This window comes from Amphiura filiformis, chromosome 4 (genome assembly GCF_039555335.1).
Source record: "Amphiura filiformis chromosome 4, Afil_fr2py, whole genome shotgun sequence".
Classification (NCBI taxonomy): Eukaryota; Metazoa; Echinodermata; class Ophiuroidea; order Amphilepidida; family Amphiuridae; genus Amphiura; species Amphiura filiformis.
The window spans coordinates 12,618,503-12,638,472 of record NC_092631.1 but is presented as its reverse complement, the minus strand read 5'-3'; the positions used below and the strand labels follow the sequence as shown (position 1 = coordinate 12,638,472).

At 36.6% G+C, this 19,970-nt stretch overlaps 2 protein-coding genes across 2 annotated transcripts in view; one reads left to right on the top strand and one right to left on the bottom strand.

The window, feature by feature from the left end:
• Window positions 1–1,314: 1,314 nt before the first annotated feature.
• Window positions 1,315–19,970, top strand: part of LOC140149687 (UPF0764 protein C16orf89 homolog) — a 56,716-nt gene continuing 38,060 nt past the window's right edge. The window contains exon 1 of the mRNA XM_072171760.1: window positions 1,315–1,654. Coding sequence (XP_072027861.1) covers window positions 1,450–1,654 — 205 coding nt within the window. The 5' untranslated portion in view covers window positions 1,315–1,449. The remainder of the gene's footprint in view (window positions 1,655–19,970) is intronic.
• On the bottom strand, window positions 8,642–18,625 carry LOC140150556 (fucolectin-like). Its single transcript, XM_072172591.1, has 6 exons — window positions 18,489–18,625; window positions 17,355–17,438; window positions 14,545–14,593; window positions 12,696–12,821; window positions 11,093–11,182; window positions 8,642–9,181 (listed from the first exon to the last, which is right to left on the bottom strand). The coding sequence occupies exons 2-6, from the start codon at window positions 17,418–17,420 to the stop codon at window positions 8,931–8,933; spliced, it is 582 nt and encodes a 193-aa protein (XP_072028692.1). The 5' UTR covers window positions 17,421–17,438; window positions 18,489–18,625; the 3' UTR covers window positions 8,642–8,930.

Genomic DNA, 19,970 nt, shown 5'->3' with positions numbered 1-19,970 from the left:
CATCATAATAATAAAAGCAGTTTCTGTTTTGATTATAGAGCCCAAATATTGACATTATAAAAGTGACAATTTCATTTATCGGATACTTAAAATAATTAAAAAATACTTTACCCCATTTTTCGAACCAAGACACTAAACACTAAATGGTAAAAAATGACATAGACAACATTGTCTAGGGCGACTGTGTCTGAACTCTAGTAGTTGTCAAAGATACACCAATACACTAAGGTGCACATAATGAAGTTTAAGATAATGCAGTTATAACTCTAGACTTATCCGTACTCCACTTGCCTATAGTACATGCACTGGCCATTTAGTTTGTGCAAAATTGATAGACTTTCACATCTTTATCTTTTCAGTCACCGTACTCCCTCTGTTTGTTAGCTTCTCAAGCGGACTACTGACTTTACGGTGCGGTTAACATGCTTATCACGGTTGTCTATGGATGAGATTGTCGGATTTCTGGCCTACTAAAATTGGCCATGATGTAATGCATCTTTAAATGGATCTGGCTTTAGATTGGTCGCCCAGATCTCGTTATGGCTTAAATCCTCCTATCTGTGAAATTTGCGTTGTGTTGTCACGAAAATTAAACTCTCGCTAGGTACATGACGTACTTTCTAGTGCGTCTTGTACTTCCATGCTTTGGGCTTGCGGTTAAATTGGATTAATAAACAAGTATGATTGACAGTGTGTGTTAGGGACAAAGTCCCCGATCAAAGTCCTTCTTAAAATCCAAAGTACGTAGTCGACTTTTTTACTCGAGCTTTCGCGATCAATAAACTGGTAGATTCTAAAATCAGAATTGCTTAGTATTGAAGTGAGCCATTATAATTATGCCATTAAGATATGTTGCATTCAATAATGTAAGCCTACGTATACTTGACCTTTACTCTCACACTTTTTATAACCATTTACTAGTATTTTGATGTAATGAATATCAGTATAATTTCGAGTTACACTGAATGCGTTCATCATGATTAATAACATACTTTAAAATTTCAAAAATCGACTATGGCATGGTCTAATTGGGAAGCTAACAAACAGAGGGAATACGGTGCCAGAAAAGATCAAGATGTGAAAATCTATCAATAGTGCACGAGCTAAATAGCCAGGGTATGTACAATGGGCAAGTGGGCTACGGAGAAGTCTTGAATCAAGCCTGAGGTTGCAGTAACAATGTAGTTGGAAGTATTTCTATATATTTTTTTTCATATCTTAAGATAAATCAGAGGGAAATTGTATTTTAATACTACTGCCCTCATTGTAAAATTGTGTGTGTGATATGTCACAATATAATAGCGACTGCGTTGGTTATGAGCTCCGCTATCGGATATCGCCCGCTATATTGTTTGCAACAGTTAAGTTTCGAAGACTGCTTTTAACAGACAAGAAATGAATAGTCATTTCGGTTTAAAATAAAAATAAACAGCAACAATTGAGATCAAAATGAAGAAATCTTGGTTTCTTTACCTTCACACTTTAACTCTGGTCAATTGTTTGACAATAAATAATGGTGAAACAAAATCGTTAAATCGCTGTAATGATATTGTGACTAGAGTTCTAAGAGCTGTTGAAAAAACAACTGGTTTCTTCTCTCGTGAATATGAAAATGTGAATCTGGATGCTTTACTTGGTTTAAGAATGGCGGAGGGTAAGTCACACTTAGTTTTATCTGACAATAGTTTATTGTGTAATTGTTCTATTGGTATATTTTATGTCTATACTGTCAGTCCATAGTGAAGTCAGAACAGAGGAAGCTTTGTTTTCATACTGAATGAAATATCGCCAACTATAAGTAAAATGAACTTTAACTGATTTAAAAATAATAAATACAAAGTCATGAACGCTTATGAAGATCTGTCGTTCTTGATCTGAATTTTTATCGTGACTTTGAATTCTGATTGTAGTCATTATTAAGCATATGCCAACGGTCAGATCATTTTATTTATTTTGTTATTACAATTTCGCAAGAATACATCAAAGGAGTAAGCAAGCTAAGTTAGCTAGCTCAATAAGCTTGGTTATAAAATCAAAACTCGACCCGTCCGGCTGCTATTGTTCTAAACAATGGAAACCGCCGGGCGAGTTTTGATTTCATCCCTTACAGCTATTACAAAGGAGCATTCCTTCAAATAAAATTATACATGACAACATACTAAAGGCACAGGACATAGATATAGATATAAATGATTAGAATAATTGAGGGATACCAGGGATCTCATATACCTGTGCATACAGTTTGCATTATACACACTAAAATCCATATTATAAACGCATAAAATATGACATGAATTAAAACCAAGACCAGCCAGGAGAGTACAATAAAACGCAACTACTACGGAATCTGGAAGGGAATTCCAATATCGGACAACTCGATATGAAAAGTCATTAGAAGGTGCTTTAGTCACTGTGGAAGGAATAGAGGTTGTGCATGAAATTATTGATTGGCTCCAAGCAAAGGATTTGAACCAGTGTCCTTCACCGCAGTCCATTCAATTAAATGTTGTCATCAACCTAGTTGATCGTAGTGCATTTGTTATGTGTGTGAGACGAACTATCGCGGTAGTTTGCAATCATACTTTTGTTGAATGCATTTGAGTAGTCCGCCATATATACGGTATGATATGTCATATGCACAATACAGCATATTTTTGTATCAAGCCATTGGAATCCATCCAATCAGCAAGCAAATTAACATCTTCTTGGACCGGCATAATATCAGTACAGTGAGATATTGTCAGGTACAGAACAATGTTATCTGCATACAAGGCAAATTTTGTATAGAAAATGATAGGCTCAAGGACTAATCCCTATAAGGGACACCAGAGGTAACAAGGATGTGCTGGGATGTGGCACGGAAGACACTTGTTTGTAATGGTTTTAGATATAGGAGGATCTGAATCTGATAGGTACTCTCAACACCTCCTTCGGAGGTCAGACGAGAGGAAGTTGAGGGGTGCTTTCGGTTACTTATTCTCGTTGGGTGCTTTCTTCCTGGCTGAAGATGTGCTCAGCCACGGCTGTCTTGAATTGTGTAGATAGTTTAATGTCCACTAGTTGTTGCGGCAGGTTGTTCCAACTCTTGGTTGTGAGTGGGAAATATGAGTTCATGTATTGATCAGTTCTTCCTGTTAGTCTACTGTAAGATTGATTATGGCTGAGGCGTGAAGATTTGCGCGTTTGGACCGGCTGCACGAATTCGTGTGCCGGGATGGCTACCTGATTGTTGACAATCTTATGAAACATAGATACACATGCGACTTTCCTCCGCAGGTGGAGTGGTTTCCAGTCTAGTTTCTTCAGCATGGTGGTAACGCTGCTGGTACGTCTGTAATCACTGAATACGAATCTTGCTCCTCTTCTCTGGATGGTTTCAATTTTATCAGTCAACTCTTTGGTATGAGGATTCCACACTGTTGAGCAATATTCTAAGTGGGGACGGACCAGTGTCTGGAAAGCTTTTGATCTTAAATTGCTTGGACAAGATCTCAGGTTCCTTTTGATGAAACCGAGAACCCTACTAGACTTAGCGGTAATCTTGTTGATATGATTATTCCACTTAAGGTCTTCAGATATCTCAACACCTAGGATAATCATTAGTAAATCGTCGGCCGTATCACATACTGACGTATTGGACACTTTTAACATTTTTGAGAAAATTGGTATATTAGTTTGTTATGTTCTACTCTATATATTCACCAAAAACCATGCCTCAAAGTGGCTTAATTAGTAAGATATTAATTAATTTAATTATGTCGTATTTACAACGCCAGAACAGTCGTATTTACAATGCCAGAACAGTGGTCTATCCTAAACATAAAGTAGTACCTATACCCAAATCTGGTTGGGAAATTATGAAAAAATATTAAAATGGTGGCCATTTTGGACGCCATCTTGGATTTTGAAAAACGCCCACGGGGGACATGCTCCTGTCAGTTACCAGCATTATGATTATTACGCATTTATTCAAGAAATCCATCAGTTTAGATCAAGGTGCTTCAGCTAACCCAGCAAACACAAAAACATTTTAAAAACATTTTGAATAAGTTATATTTTGGCTTTTGGTTTAGGTAAAAACGTTTTAATAACATTAAAATGTCGGGTTTTGTATGAAAACACACTACAACAATGTTTTTTAAATGTTTTCAAAATTTTATTCTAAACTATTTTTGCAAGCATTTTGGCCAAATATTGTCCACACTTGAATAACATTATATTAAAATATTTGCACCCAGCCAACACAGAAATGTTCTTAAAATGTTGGGTTTTTTTTCAAAACATTTTAGTCGGGTTATATAAAGGTCATGAAAACGTATTTAAAACGTTATTGCAAATATTTTGGGCAAACATTTTTCGAAAAATATTTTTTCAACCCCCAAATAACGTTCTGTTTAGAAAGTTTTGTATCAAGTTTTCAAAAATGTTTTTGGAATGTTATTAAAACGTTTTATACCATTTATATAACCTGACATTTAAACGTTTTTTGTAAAACATTTTGTTTTTGCTGGGCAGTAATTATCAAAAAATGTTTTTTAATGTTATGAAAACGTTTTATACCCTTTATATAACCCGACATTTAAACGTTTTCTGACAACCGTTTATAACCTTTTTCGAATGATGTCGAAAACGTTTTGTGTTTGCTGGGAACCCATTTACAGGTAATTGTTCACCCTTTTGGATTTCCCTCAAAATTAGTTTTATGAGGGATCATAAACAGGAAAAGAAAAAGAAAACAATTAACGCGGCTGTGTACATTGTTTCTTTCGCGAAATTGAGTTTTTTTGATATGTTTGTACTTTGTTATGTTTTTTATAAATACAAGGAATGAAAATCCAGATTTGTAAACTCCAACTGCAATATTTTAAGGATTTTATTTCACTATTCCACTCGTGTTTGAAATCGAAAAGGAAAGAAAATCTTTGTTGTACCAGCCAGGGTACACGCGCGCAACAACGCATCGCGTTGCGTGTCGCGCAATTTGTTAACGCACAAATACGCTACGCATATGCTTAAAGTTATTGTACTTTTACTACATGCATGTCTGAGATTACACAGCTACTTTAAATCAATCAAAACATTGATATCGAGAACGTTTTGTACATGAAATGTATGGGATGTTGAAAAGTGCAACATTTCCTGAAAGCATCATTTTTTTTAAATGTGATTATTTTTGACCAAATAAAGTGTTTTTGGAAATGAAACAACTTTGGGAGTGTAGCAAAACAATTCTTCTATTCACAGCTTTTAGAATTTTTCAAATCAACAAAATGTACGTCAAGTTATGCAAAGAAATGTTTGCTATCATTTGGGGGGGGGGGGTATTTCCTTTGAACTCTGTAAATATACATGTATTATAATTTCTGTTCATAGTATGCAAAAATCATACTACTCATAATACTACCGAAACAAGTATGATGTTCAATTTTCAGTTATTAACTGGGGAATACATTTAGAGTGATAGTCACAGTAGCCTACAATTGTTGCGACCTTTACCAACTACGTCAAACCACTGTTTTTTTATAGTTTAACAACCAAGAACGATTTCAAGATCAAAATGTGTATAATTTAAATCTACATTTGAATAGATCGCCGTCTCTTGGATATAAAAGCTCAGTGACGCCGCACTAATTGTGCCTTATGTTAAGCTTGCTATACCAAAAATTAGTTAATGGTACGGGTTTTCTTTTCAATAAACACCGACTCTGTTTCAAGAACCTCTGAACCAATACTAAGCATGTTTCTAATCACATTAATTTATTCATTTTCAATGTTGTTTTCAAAGCTTGTTAAAATGCTACAATGCTTTTTCCCTCTATTTTTGAGACCGTTTTTCTTGCATGTGATTTGTACTCAGGCTAATGGTTAACCTATGTACGTGGATACATTTTCATCTTAATTTGCCATAAACACGGATACTTCAATTAGCCGAGCCTTAGACGAAAACCAAAATCAAATTTGATACAGGAGCTAATATCTCACGGGATTTGATGCACGAGGACGAGGTTTACGTTTGTGACTTTGAAAGCTTATGTTTTCTGACATTTGTATACAAATTATAAGGACAAATTGCGTATTTTATGCAATTTTATCTATTCTTTAGCAGATGACATTTTTATATTTAAATTCGTAAAAGCCTTATTGTTGTAAATGATACTAAGGTTTGTCCTCTTAAGTTAACATCCGGGTGCCCTTTCTGATCCTAGTATTGTTGAGTTGAAAACAAACGCTCATTTATATGTCAATATGCATTTTCTTTATCTTTTCTTTATTTTGTTTTGATATAAAAGGAATTCTTATAGGTGTCGAGTCGTAGTACCTTGAACAAATGCCTTAAGGCGTGTGGTATGACAGGAGCCATATTTGTCCAATTTTAGCCATTTAAGGGGTCGGTCACCCACTTTTGCACAGTATTTTTGTGGGACCTGAGAGCACATCAGACATATACAATTGCATTCTTATATCTAATAATTTTGTTTTGTTTTTTAAATTCGCGATATAATACAAATTTTATGGCAATCTATAAAATGAATATTTTTGACATTTAATAGTATTAGTACTCGAAAAAACAACAATCATTTGAAAATCTTGACTTTTCGTATTATAGATATGATCCTGTGTCATATACTGGGGTACCCAAAAAGGTGGCTTTGTTACATTTTGATGTGCAGCTTGGATTTCAAAACACTGTCTCTTGAGTATTCCTTCACTTAGCGGATTCAATTAGGTCTTAAATTGAGGCTAATTTATTCTAGTTTACTCACGTTTTTACCCTGTTTTAAAATATTTTTTAATTATTTTCTTATGACGTTTGGCATGAAATGTGCCAAGGGTGGCTGAGGATTAGGGGGAGGAGGATTAGGGGGAGGGATTCATATCGTAAATTTGATTTAAAACTCCCATTAAAAATTTGAATCTAGTAAAAAAATGTCTAAATGGACTCCCAGACATCTAAACCAAGTAAATAAATACAGAAGTTCATTTGAAAGACCAATACTTGCTCAGAATGATTGTAAATGTGGAAAAAAGAGGTGGGGTTACATCCTCCCTACTTTGTGATTGTTTTTGCCCGCACTCTCTCATTTTTTAACCGATTTCCATAAAAAATGTGTCAAAATGCTCAGGAGGATGAACCACTTCAAATGAGATGTGTAGGTAAAATGTTTGAACCATTTAATTTTTTTACTATGTAACACAAAGGTACCCCAGGTTGTGACACAGGACCATATACATTTTTTTTTCAAAAGAGACGTAAAAAATTAGGTGTTTTGGGGTTTTCTTCTCAGCAACATACTCTTTATGTACATTATTGTTAGATTTATAAATTTTACTTCGAGGACTAACAATTTTTCCTCAAAATCCTTTGATATCAGAAGGACATTCCTCGTATTCAGAATGCAATTCGATATGTCTGATGTGCTCTCAGGCCTCACAAAAAATACTGTGAACCGACCCTTTAAAGCCATATTATAACATTTGCTGATGAGGACGCCCTCACTGATTTTTTTTTAATTATTTTTTTACACGATTATATTGTACTTTATTAAACCAATATACTCTGCAAAAATCAAGACTCTAGGTGCAGTAGTTTTGTCAAAATCCGAGATTTTGAATAAAACGCCGGAACCGGCGTTTTATTATTACGATGGAATTATTAGTCGAATTAACGCATGCACGATGTTCATAACACACAGTACGTACACGGCGTGCGGCACGCGTAATTTCTTTCTGCAACCATAATGGGCCGCAATGCGATAACACATAGTACATATGTAATTACAGGCCTATGAGGGCTAGATATAACACGAGTTTATTACCATTATTATTTCCTCTTACTTAATAAAATAAAAAGAAATCGATAGAATTAAAATTCTACAACGGTTTACCTGGGGTTCGAACCCACAATCTATGTATCCATAGTCTAATGCCTACACGACTGTGCTATGATTCGTTGTGCCAGAAAGGTGTTCGTTTATGATACTTATTGATTACGGAATAAAGTGCATACACACAATTAGACAATTAATAGGTCATGTATAAAGGAGAGGAGGTTGTTTGCTCGGTAAAAGAGAAGGGGCAAGCCTTTTTTGGCAGACCATTTTTGTAAAGTGTGCTGAGGTTTGTGGATCAACGTCCAGGCGTTGGGCCTGTGTGTAGCGCAATATAAATCACTCGGGTAGACATAATTATTGCAGAGCCCCTTGCATGCCGTTTTAAGAGAATTTGAAAGTAAGTAGGGCTTAACATAATTACCAAGAATTAATATACAATAGTAAACAAAACAAACAAAAATCCTTCTATATACTTACACTGTTATTCTTTGTCACTTAGTTAAAGAATATCACATTTCAGGGGGAGATGGTATTTCATGAAATCGTTGATTATCATGTATTCAAATTGTGCTGAACATAATTCTTTTTAGTGCTGAAATTATAATTATTTCCCGGATTATCTGACACGGCCCCTTTAACTATTTTGGTCACATGATTTAAGTCAAAAACTGTTTTACACAACACTATCAATGAATAACTGGGTGTTTCTAAAACAACAAAAGAAACCTGTTTATTTTCCTTTAAAATTATAACATGTTTTGCTTTATACGATTTCCGTTAAATTTTAATTTTGTTATTTTTTACCATTTGGTATAAAGTAGGGACATTTGCAAACACAAAATAATACACCAAAATATTAGGTTTGAAAAAAAAAAATCAATTTCATATTATATGATCGTATATTATGGCTTTAAGTATCCACAAAATTGGTTGGGCCATCATGCTTTTTGAAGATGATCGGGGATTTGACATAACAAAGATATTTAGATCCCCGGTTTAGATCTTAATAAAAAGTACTACAAAGAAATTATTAATTAATTTTGATCCGAGAGAACCACAAGAAAATGTTACATGCAATAATATAATTCCTCGATCTGATTAAGATTCATTCTGGCAGCCTTTTCCCCGAGTCACCTTTACTTCACACAAGGTCAAAATACGAGCTTCTTCGCTCTCATGCTGGATGGTGATGTACTTGCCAGTAATGGGAGATGCACAGGGATACGCTATCTCACTTGTTAAAGTGGCATCTTTGTTAGACACTGTCTGACAGAGAGTGCCAACATCGCGTGTGCTGTGATTAGGCTCGTCTTCACTGATGTAAATCTTAGCACCAGCCAGCCGTTCCCCTGAAAAAAAAAAGAACTTAAGGTTAGCAATTATTTTAAATTGTTGCGATTTGGTAGTTTACAGCATCTTGCGAATGGTAGTGAACTCTAGCAAAATTACATTGATCATTTCATAGGGAGTGTGTAGAAGAATTCAAATATCACAGATATACTTTTGTAGGTCATGTGGTTCTTGAGTTATGTTGTAAAGAGGGCTGAAACAACAACACTTTTGTAAAACGTACTAGTACATAACTTATTAACATCAATAAAAGAACCAAGTTTTTAAAGTATATGATTTGTAGAATGAACTTTTGCAAAACATCAAAGTGTTATTTTTCAATAATATATTGAAAAATAACCTTAAAACCCAATTTGTATTGCCCTTTTTTTTTTTATAACCACGCATTGTACGGGTACTTGCGATAGTTTGCAGGGGCACATCGCGGGCACGCAATCTTGAACACGCTTAGTAATTTCGAGCATCATTTTGATTCGCGACTTACAAAATGCACCAAATTCCATATACATGTATTGGTATCACTTTTTGTCAATTTAGAGTGTTTGGTAGCAAATTTGGAATCAAACTAGATTCCTTCTGCATACGACCGTATCAATCAAATTGCCATAACAAGATCAAGTTTTGGTGTAGGACGCGTTACTAAGTGTAGGACGCGTTACTAAGTGCGTACTTCCTTTATGTGCTGTGTTTACTTTCATCCAAAAGTGCTTTATCTCAGTCAATACCGTCGATTGTGTTTTTATAGGTAATATACACTGCAAGTTCAAAAACTAACAATTTTTATTTCAACAACTCTTCCTATACCTTTATTCAGGAGCCAACCGTTAATCCGTGATGAATCCACACATTTACTGCAGCGTATACGCGAACGCAAGCGCGACTACGCGTTACGCGATAGCGCGTAGAATTCGTCATGCCTGGAACCTGTGTGCCTATGCAAGTTTCCAAGTTGAATTCAATATTTTGCAGGTATTGACGTTTTATTCTGTAGTTTTATTGCTGATATCAAACGAGAAATCACCGTTTTTGTAACATACTGCAGTTACTGTTCATTTTCCTATACATAATACACAGTACTCTCACCATTGACGCGTGACCTCTACAAACAGTGTATGTTATAGGTATATGGGCAATTGGGCATTGCCTAGTTAACGTCACTGTGTGAGAAATAACCGGCCAATATTTAAATACTCTCTGAAATTCTAGAAAATATAGTTTTGTAACATGTCCTAAACTTTTAGCTAATTTAGGTGTTTGGAAATATTCGCACTTTGGTGTTTTAGGAAGGATATGTAAACAACAGATAACACCAAAAAAATGAAGAAATTATTTCCAAACCGTGTTAAGTCTACAACCATTATGTTTCTCATTTTCAAGAATGCTGGTTAACAATATGCTGACTATTGTCTCATTTCGGAAACAAAGGCTCACACAGTATTGTTACCTTGCGTGTGCTATATAATCGTTCACCCAACTGAAACTATAATACCAGCTCATTGCAATATCGCACAGGTAAAACAGAAACATGTGTAGTGTGGATTTAACCAGAGAAGATCTGATTTAACATAGTTGAGCTCTTTTCAATGAGTGTTATCTTGGTTTAATAGCTTTTAATGGGGTTTAAGTTCTGCAAAGGTCGTGGTGAATTCTACTTCAGACAAAACTGCATCATGAGTGGCAATGATATAATGACATTCCTGTTTAATTATGTGAATTATACTATTTAGCTTAATTTCGTTGTTGAAAGGGATTCAATCATGTTTCACCGTTGCTCACAAAACAACTCGCGTCCGGCGCGTCTGCGTGGTTTTCTTCGCTCGGAGTAAACCACGTAGACGACATGGCCGTATCGTTGTTAACGGTGATGAACAATGGTGAAGCATGATTGAATCCCTAAATATTACACTTACTGCAGCAGTCTTTCCTGTTGAGAATAGACACGGAATATATGCATGTGCTTGTAGGTAAGGTTAGCTCCCACCATGGATATGCTTCATTGGCTGAAAATGCACAAACAAATAAACAAAACGTTTATTCTCAACTGTACACATCATTGTTCAAAAAATTATGAAATGAAAGGCAAATTCATGTAAATGGATTATATGGCGTTTAGAAACTGTATAGGGATGGAGATAATAATGTCTGAATTATAGCGACGCGTCAGGCGTAGACGAAGGGGGCGGCGCCCCTCGTGGCTTAGCGTCATAGGTGAACGTGTCCCCAATCGATTTGAAAAAATCTGAAAAATCCCATAAGAAAATTGTCGTAAAACAGCTTAGCGCACCCAATCAGGCCCTGTACCCCAAATCGCGACGCTCTCCAATAAAATGGCTAACGTTACACCACTGCCCACTCCCCCATGAAGCCCGACGAGTCGGTACATCACGACCCGTCGGTATATTACGCTTTATGCCAGAATTTTTTAGTTGATGGTGTGAAAGAAGAAAAGACGGAAGAAAGAAAGAAATAAAGGAAGGAAATAAAGGTGTAAAGGAAGGAAGGAAAGAAACAAAAACAAAAAAAAACATATGAGACAAAAAGGTGGAAAGGGAATAATGGAAGGAACGTATAAGGACACTCGTAGAAAAAATTGTATAACTTACGAGGGGGTATCCAAAAGTTTTTGACATCACACAGAAGTGAAAGTGCTATACCGATGAAATTTTGTCAGTGTAATCACTGGTCCTTATGTACATTATGGTCCAAAAATGGTCTCATAAGTATGTTTACTTTCTTCACAGGTGGCGCTAGATGGGAAGTAGGCGCATAACCTTTTCGTGATAAGATCCTCCACTTTCTTGAGTTTTTTCACTGTGGCCGCATCATCCGTAAGTGATGGACGTCCACTTCTTGGCTCATCTGTGAGGGACATGTGACCAGTTTGGAATTTCCTTTTTCAAAAAGCAATAGTGCCATATGATGGGCAATCATCACCGTAGATTGCTTTAATTTCATCATAGATTTTCTGAGCATTGTAGGCCTAACCCTTCAAATGCAGGAACTTAATCATGAGGCGTGCCTCAATTTTCACCATATTGCAGGTTATGCGCCTACTGCCCATCTAGTGCCCCATGTAAAGAAAGTAAATATACTTATGAGACCATTTTTAGGACCATAATGTACATAAGGACCATTGATTACACTGACAAAATTTCATCAATATAGCTCTTTTCCTTCTGGGTGATGTCAAAAACTTTTGGATACCCCCTCGTACACCTTTTTTGTCTCTCATGGAGCAAGAAAGGTTCTCCATGGGTTCTTTATACGTTGACTATAAAAACATACAAAAAGGTTCCTTATAGATTCAAAAGGGGATCTAAAGACCATTTGGAGAACGTTTAGTGGTTCTTGAAAGTATCTTGGAAGACAGCCAAAAAAACCTTCACTTTGTAGCACTTTGTTTTCTAAGACTCTTAGAGTGTACATCGAAGGTGGAAGTGGGGTGCGGAAGCAAATTATTTTTTGACCATAGAAATACCAAATTAAAGTTGCAAATCTTTTGAGTTAACTCACCTGTGTGTGTACAACCAGCACTACCCCAAAGGCCGTCAGCTTTGTCATCAATAGCACGAGCAGGCTCACCCTCGTGGGTGGTACTGCTTTGCCTACAAGTACCTCCAGTAAGATCAACTGCAGTAACTGTGGGATTTAAACAAAATAATACATTACCTTGGGTCAATCTGTAAAACGGAGACCCTGACGGAGATCCTGACGTATGTTGGACAAATATATAAGTTCGTTTGTAGCATTATGAAGAGATTTTAAGGGGCCCGTGTTTTTTGGGTATCCGTTTTACAGATTACCCTGGGTCAAACTGTAAAACGGGGACCCTGATAAGTTCATTTGTAGCATTATGAAGAGATTTTAAAGGATCCCCGTTTTTGGGGCCCCCGTTTTACAGATTACCTGGGTCAATCTGTAAAACGGGGACCCAAATACCTGTAAAACGGGGACCCAAATACGGGGACCCCTCAAAGTTCGTTTGTAGCATTATGAAGAGATTTTAAGGGGTCTCCGTTTTTGGGGCCCCGTTTTACAGATTACCCTCGGTCAATCTGGAAAATATGGACCTTAAAAACGGGGACCCCAAAGTTTTGTATGTTGGAAAATATATAAGAAGTCCTTACTACTTCAGAAATTAAGGCCTTCCGATCCCCAACTCACATTTGAAATATTAGTATATACATAGTGAATATATTGTTGAGATTTGGACACTCATCAGTTGTAAAATAGAGAGAAAAAATAGGGGTCCCGTTTTCGAGGTCCCCGTTCTACAGATTACCTTGGGTCAATCTGTAAAACGGGGACCCTAAAAACGGGGACCATCAAAGTCCGTTTTGGGGTCCCCATTTTACAGATTACCCTGGGTCAATCTGTAAAACGGGGACCCCAAAAACGGGGACCCCTAGAAATTTGTCACTAGCTTTATGTGGTGATTTTAAGAGGTCCCCGTTTTTTCTTTGGAGGAGAGGGTCCCCGTTCTACAGATTACCCTGGGTCAATCTGTAAAACGGGGACCCTAAAACGGGGACCATCAAAGTCCGTTTTGGGGTCCCCATTTTACAGATTACTCTGGGTCAATCTGTAAAACGGGGACCCCAAAAACGGGGACCCCTAGAAAGTTGTCACTAGCTTTATGTGGTGATTTTAAGAGGTCCTCGTTTTTTCTTATGGGGGGCGGAGGGGTCCCCGTTTTACAGATTACCATGGGTCGATCTGTAAATAGGGGACCGTAAAATCGGGGACCCCTTCAAAGTTCGTTTTTAACATTATGAAGAGATTTTAAAGGATCCCCGTTTTGGGGGTCCCGTTTTACAGATTACCCTGGGTCAATCTGTAAAACGGAGACCCCAAAAACAGGGACTCCCTAGAAATTTGTCATTAGCTTTATGGGGTGATTTTAAGGGGTCCCCGTTTTGGGGGTCCCCATTTTATATAAACTCCCTAACAAACATCCATATTTAGTTATCATCGCTTCACTTGAATTTCACTTTTACAACATTATTATCATACCACTTCTTGTGTGTGGCAGTGTGCTTATATAAACTGCTCAAATAAGTATCGTTACATTGAAAAAATCGAAATGAATTTTTTAAAGTTGCACGATTTTTTGAAATTCTCGAGATAATACAACTTTTATGGGAAATTCATATTGAAAATCGATATTTTTATATTTAACAGTCCTCGAAGTAAAGTTTATAAATCTAATGATATGTACGTAAAGTGTATATAGTTAGTTACTTTTTCCAGGGTTATAGCTGATGTAATAATTTAGATTAATTTTGCTTTATGTTTTATTATTGTTTCTTGCAGATATATCAAATAAAATAAAAAGTTCCTAGCTTCGTGAAACAAAACTTACACAAATTCGAATCGATGATCTTATCTAACCTTGTCTCCATCCCGGCAAACTATAGAAAGACACACAAAAATGAAAACGAATGTTCAAAAAGAAAAATCATTTGCAAGCATTGCATAAGCTAAACATGTTTTATACTGAGATGAGATAGTGTTTAAAAACACTGTCTCATCTCATCTACATTATACTAGTTAAACATTACTGCGAATATAATTAGCCTTTTCGAAGCATGGCGTGCACAATAGGAGGGCAGTCATGGGCAAAACACCCCAAATTCAAAAGACTTAATCCACTTCGTGCAGCGCCATCCTATTGTGTCCGCCATACCTCTAAGGGCCGGTTTCTCGAACAGCACCTAGATAAATGAATCAATAGAATGGATCAACATAGGTAGGGCTAGCCTGCTGGCTTAGGAAGCCTGACCACTAGCAAAGCTTCGAGAAATCGGACCTATAATGGGAACATGTTACATCGAATGTTATACATCCAATATAAAGTCTGCAACGGTTATACGAGGAATTATTTGCCACGTGTTTGAGTGTACATCAACACACAGTGTCATCACCCCGATATCTTCATGGCAGAAATCGCCATGGTAGGTTGAATCCACAGCTTCGCATGTCCATTTTGTTCCGACCTTTGAGACGCATAATGAGCCGAGGGACATCCCGACTAAGGCTACTGACAATAGCTCGGTAATTGACTTCTCTGTGTGTAAGTGGCTTGTATACGCCATGTGAGTGAGTGCTCACACTACGCTGTGTGTGACCTCTGTGTGGGTGTGAGCATGTATACGCCATGTGAGTGAGCGCTCACATCAGAAAATCAGAATATTTCTGTCAGTTTTTGAGTTCAAGACGCTCGCTTCTTTCTCAAGACGCTAGCTAACGACAATAACATCCGTTGAACATAATATTCAAGTGCAAGGAATCAAATCTGGTTTCTTTATACGAAATCATTTAGGAAGATATTCATCATTTTCTACCCCGGTATCCAAAGATTTATCGTCTGAATATCAATCGTGCATAGCACATTCACGTGTATCGATCCCGGGTATTCATTTCAGTGTCTCTGGCTGTATAATGTAATTATTAACCGGGCGATGTCGGTGTGCAACAAATCACTCAAAAGGATATTGCTTCAGTCGCTTACACATGACTTTATATTGATCGCCTATCGATAAACACAGTCACATGCAACGCACTGCAAGGTTTATTCATCGAGATGGTTTATTGTTCGTCTAAAAATCCATGGCATCTCAGCATGACTCCTCAACAAAAAATGCGAGTTTTGGGCATGGTTGGTAGGAATGACGAGTGTTGGATGTCAAAACTGGCTGTAGGCCTATTTGCCATATTGAAGCTAAACTGGTGAAATATGGTGTAAAAGTGGAATAAATTCATGCGAAGTGCGCGAAACTTTAAGGCCAAAAATGATATTAACATGGGGGAACCCCCTATCTCAATAATCCTGAGATTGCCCCTCGTCGTCCAGGGATCTACGCCTATGCTAGCCAATTTGTCTCAAAACAGTGATTATGATAAACTACTTCCATCCTTTTTAATCCAATGTCATTGACGACCCAGTATAAGCCAAAATGACACCCTAATTGAGCAAATTGAGTTATTGGGGGACAAAGATCACATAAGGGGGTAACCTTTTAAAATGCTAAAATAAAAGTTTCAAATAGCAGAATGTTGGTTTTTTTTTTTTGGGGGGTCCTAAGGAGTAAAAAAAAAGCAAATGTCATTATCTCTAGAATGCCTAATTAATAAGACAGGTCAAAAGATGTTAACGGCTAAATCAACATTTTCAAAATAACCAATTGCAATGAAAATGACCTCAAATTATCCAGTTTGACACAATGAAACACAAACTATAATATAGTTTGTCATCTCTAAGGAGTCTAGATTTTATGCTATGACCTCTGGACTGTTAAGGTTATATATATTGTGTAGAATATTATAGGGTTGTTGAACTCAGATCCATGATTCTGTAATACAGTAATTATATTTGAATCAGCCCAGATAGTGACGTTGGGTCACTCGGATCCCTTTGTATACCAACGGGAATTATCAAAGAAAGAAATACAAACTACCAAGAACTATTGAACGTTTTGTACTTCACGGTTGTTTGATGTGATAAATTATTAAATTTTCTAACAAAACATTATATAATGTTCAATTCTATCTAGACCCGGACAATACCAACAGCTATTACACTAACATTTACACATATAGTTTGAGCTGTTCCTCTTTATCTGCTATTGTGGCAATTTGTATTCTATAAACTGTATATTTGTCCGGAAATTGAGGGCGCTATTTACATATATTTTGAATTTAATTTAACTCAAAACCAGCAATCTGCCCATAATTATACAAACTGATTAAAAAAGAAGTAGACTCTTGTTTGATGGGTTTCAGCAACAGAACTATAAGGAATCTCCTATGAATGAAAATGTCATGTGAAAGAGCAGATTGTAAACGTTTAGATAAAAAGAATTTTAGTAGCTATCATTCGCGGTATAACAATGAAAATGTCCTATTGCAGGACAGGATCGCGTTTAAAATCCTGGCTGGAAAATGTCGCCAGACAAAAGCGTAAATTGTCCAACATCCTTTCCCGCTCCAGTATTGCAATGTTGATTTGGACATCATAGATATCACCATATCTATAATCTCCCAGCATTGAAAGATTGAAAGGGGTGGTAAAGGGGCAAGTGTAGGCCTAAGCTGAGTGTGCACTTCCAGGTATTGTTATACAAAGATCAAGTTATGCTAATGTATAGAAATTTCCGCCAGGATCGTACTTACCTTATTTCGCCGCTTAGCGGTAATTCCACATACACACACCAACGAAATGATCAAAAACAACCTCATGCTGGTAGTATGGATTACCTTTCAGAAATGAACAAGATTAAAATCAGAATAGTTAAGATTTAGAAAAGCTCCCCCCCCCCTCGAAGTCAAATGGTGCGTATCTAAGACGCATTAGGAGAAAAAAAGATATTGGAGCTTTACAATATATCAGGTACGCTCCTGATATAATTCAGCGTTCTACAGAATCACGTTAAAGCTGCGCTTTCCGCGGCAGTTTTGAGATAGAGGATAAAGTTGCTTTAACCACTGTCGTGCTACCGTCTCATATGATAGAACACAGGTGACATCATTATTTTAAGTAGAACAACGAGGCGACGCCGGGATGTTTTACGCCGAAAATAATGTCACACATATCGAATTGCATTATGAATTATGAGGAATGATCTTCGGATATCAAATATTTTTAAAAAAAATGTTGAAACTCGCGATATAATACAAATTTTATGGCAAATTATTAAAATTTGCCATTTTTTAAATTTTTGATATTTAACAGTCCTCGAAGTAAACTTTATAAATCTAATGATATGTACTTTAAAAAGTGTATGTAGCTGGGATGAAAAGCCATAGATCAATTGTAAAATTTGACCTTTCATATTGAAGATACACATTTTTGTCCCCAAAATGTTCAATTGATCGTCGGCTTTTCATCCCAGCTACATACACTTTAAGTACATATCATTATTTTTTCGTTCAATTTTATTAAATAAATTCAAGCCTTTGGCCCATAGTATTACAAAATAGATTGCATTTTAAAGAATCACAAATACATAAACAACACCACAAATTATTTTTAAAATATAACACGTATAGTGAGAAAAATCATTAGATTTATAAAGTTCACTTCGTGTACTGTTAAATATCAAAAATGTCAATATCATTTGCCATAAAATGTGTATTATATCGCGAATTTCAAAAGATCAAAATTATTTGATATCAGAAGGACATTCTTCGTATTCAGAATGCAATTTGATATATTTTATGTGCTCTCATGTCCCACAAACAATACTGTCCAAACGTTGCTACCAGAGCCGTTAATATTACTTATAAATTAATGCAATAGGCACTCACCGTATAACGAAGGATAAAGAGCCGATTCGGATTTTTCGTCCAAAACCAAGATATTCTAACTTATGCTGATTGTGTCGGTAGTTTCAAGTGACTGATATTACTGATATTACAGTGGTATTTATGCAGAAATGAACCCGACAATAAATTATGAACAGATTTTCGACAACACTTCATTTGTGACCAATAAGATGAATCCTTCTTTCCTAGCCAAAATTGTACAAGGAACGAATCATCACATTGGTCAGGTCTCAAACTTTTTCTGGGTGTGGCATAGCCGAATGGTGAGACTTTTGTGTATTGCGCAAACGCGAACGTCAATTTGAACGTCAATTCGCACACGTAAAGGGGCATGTCCTGATGATATCATGTATGATTAAATAGATATCCACGAAAATGCTTATTTCCAAATGTCAATTGATTCGGATATTAAATTTGTGCCAGGGCCGTGACACTCGTGTTCAATCCTATTATAAAAAGTGAAGTCATTTCACGGCCGGCAGTTTGATTGACAGTTGCTAGCCATTTTCAGTACACTAGTAACGCTTAGCCTAAAATTTACGTTCGCCAGCGAAGTTTTACGTGTAATCCGATTATCACCATGTCAACTGGATCACGCTTTTGAGATCTGCACCACGATCAAAGTGATCGCGACATAATGTCTATGGCATGGCATGTACTACCAATTCCAAAAGGTGCGTGGTCCAGTTTACCAGGGAGTTCTGTAACCACTTCGCTGGCGAATAGTGATTAACAGTTGCTGGGAATTTTCCCCGGAATTTTCAGTACACCATATTTCTCCAAGATAGCGGATGGATATCGAGTGCTGTTAATTCGGACTTTTCCCTGCAAAAACACGCCTTATTTAGCCAAAGTCAACACGGGGTCATCGGTTAACAATATTTTCCTAGCATATTGTGCTAACATCTTAGCTGCTTGGTTTTTTCACAATAATGATAGTAATGGAAAGAAACGCTCGCCATTTGCCGTCAGATCTTTTTACAGAACTAAAAATTATAAATCACCTCTTCCACAGGTCATTCTTTGCCACAAGACATACCACCCACACGCATGATTGCGCATTGAGTTTGTGACTGACTTAATTTGCGCAAACGTATGGCTTATCCTATGATATATTATTACTCGAGAATCCTTGGTTACGCGTAATTACACATATTACATTACTCGAGATCTCTAGCTTCGAATTTGCACACGATACTTACTATCGTTTTTCGGTCGGACAGCGATGACATTTTTTGCAACGGATGTTATTTACTAATGTTGAAATTTGGGTGGAAGTTATTTCGATGAGTCAACTGTATCTTATGAGTAAAGTTTGCATATTTTGAACAGTCGAAAATTTAGTTGAAGTGCAATTTTAACAACATTTTTGATGCGATCGCCCATCGTGATCGTCGGTGTTTACTTCTGGACACACAGTGTCATGCTTCAGCCTTGAATGTTAAGCTATCGGTGAGCAAATTC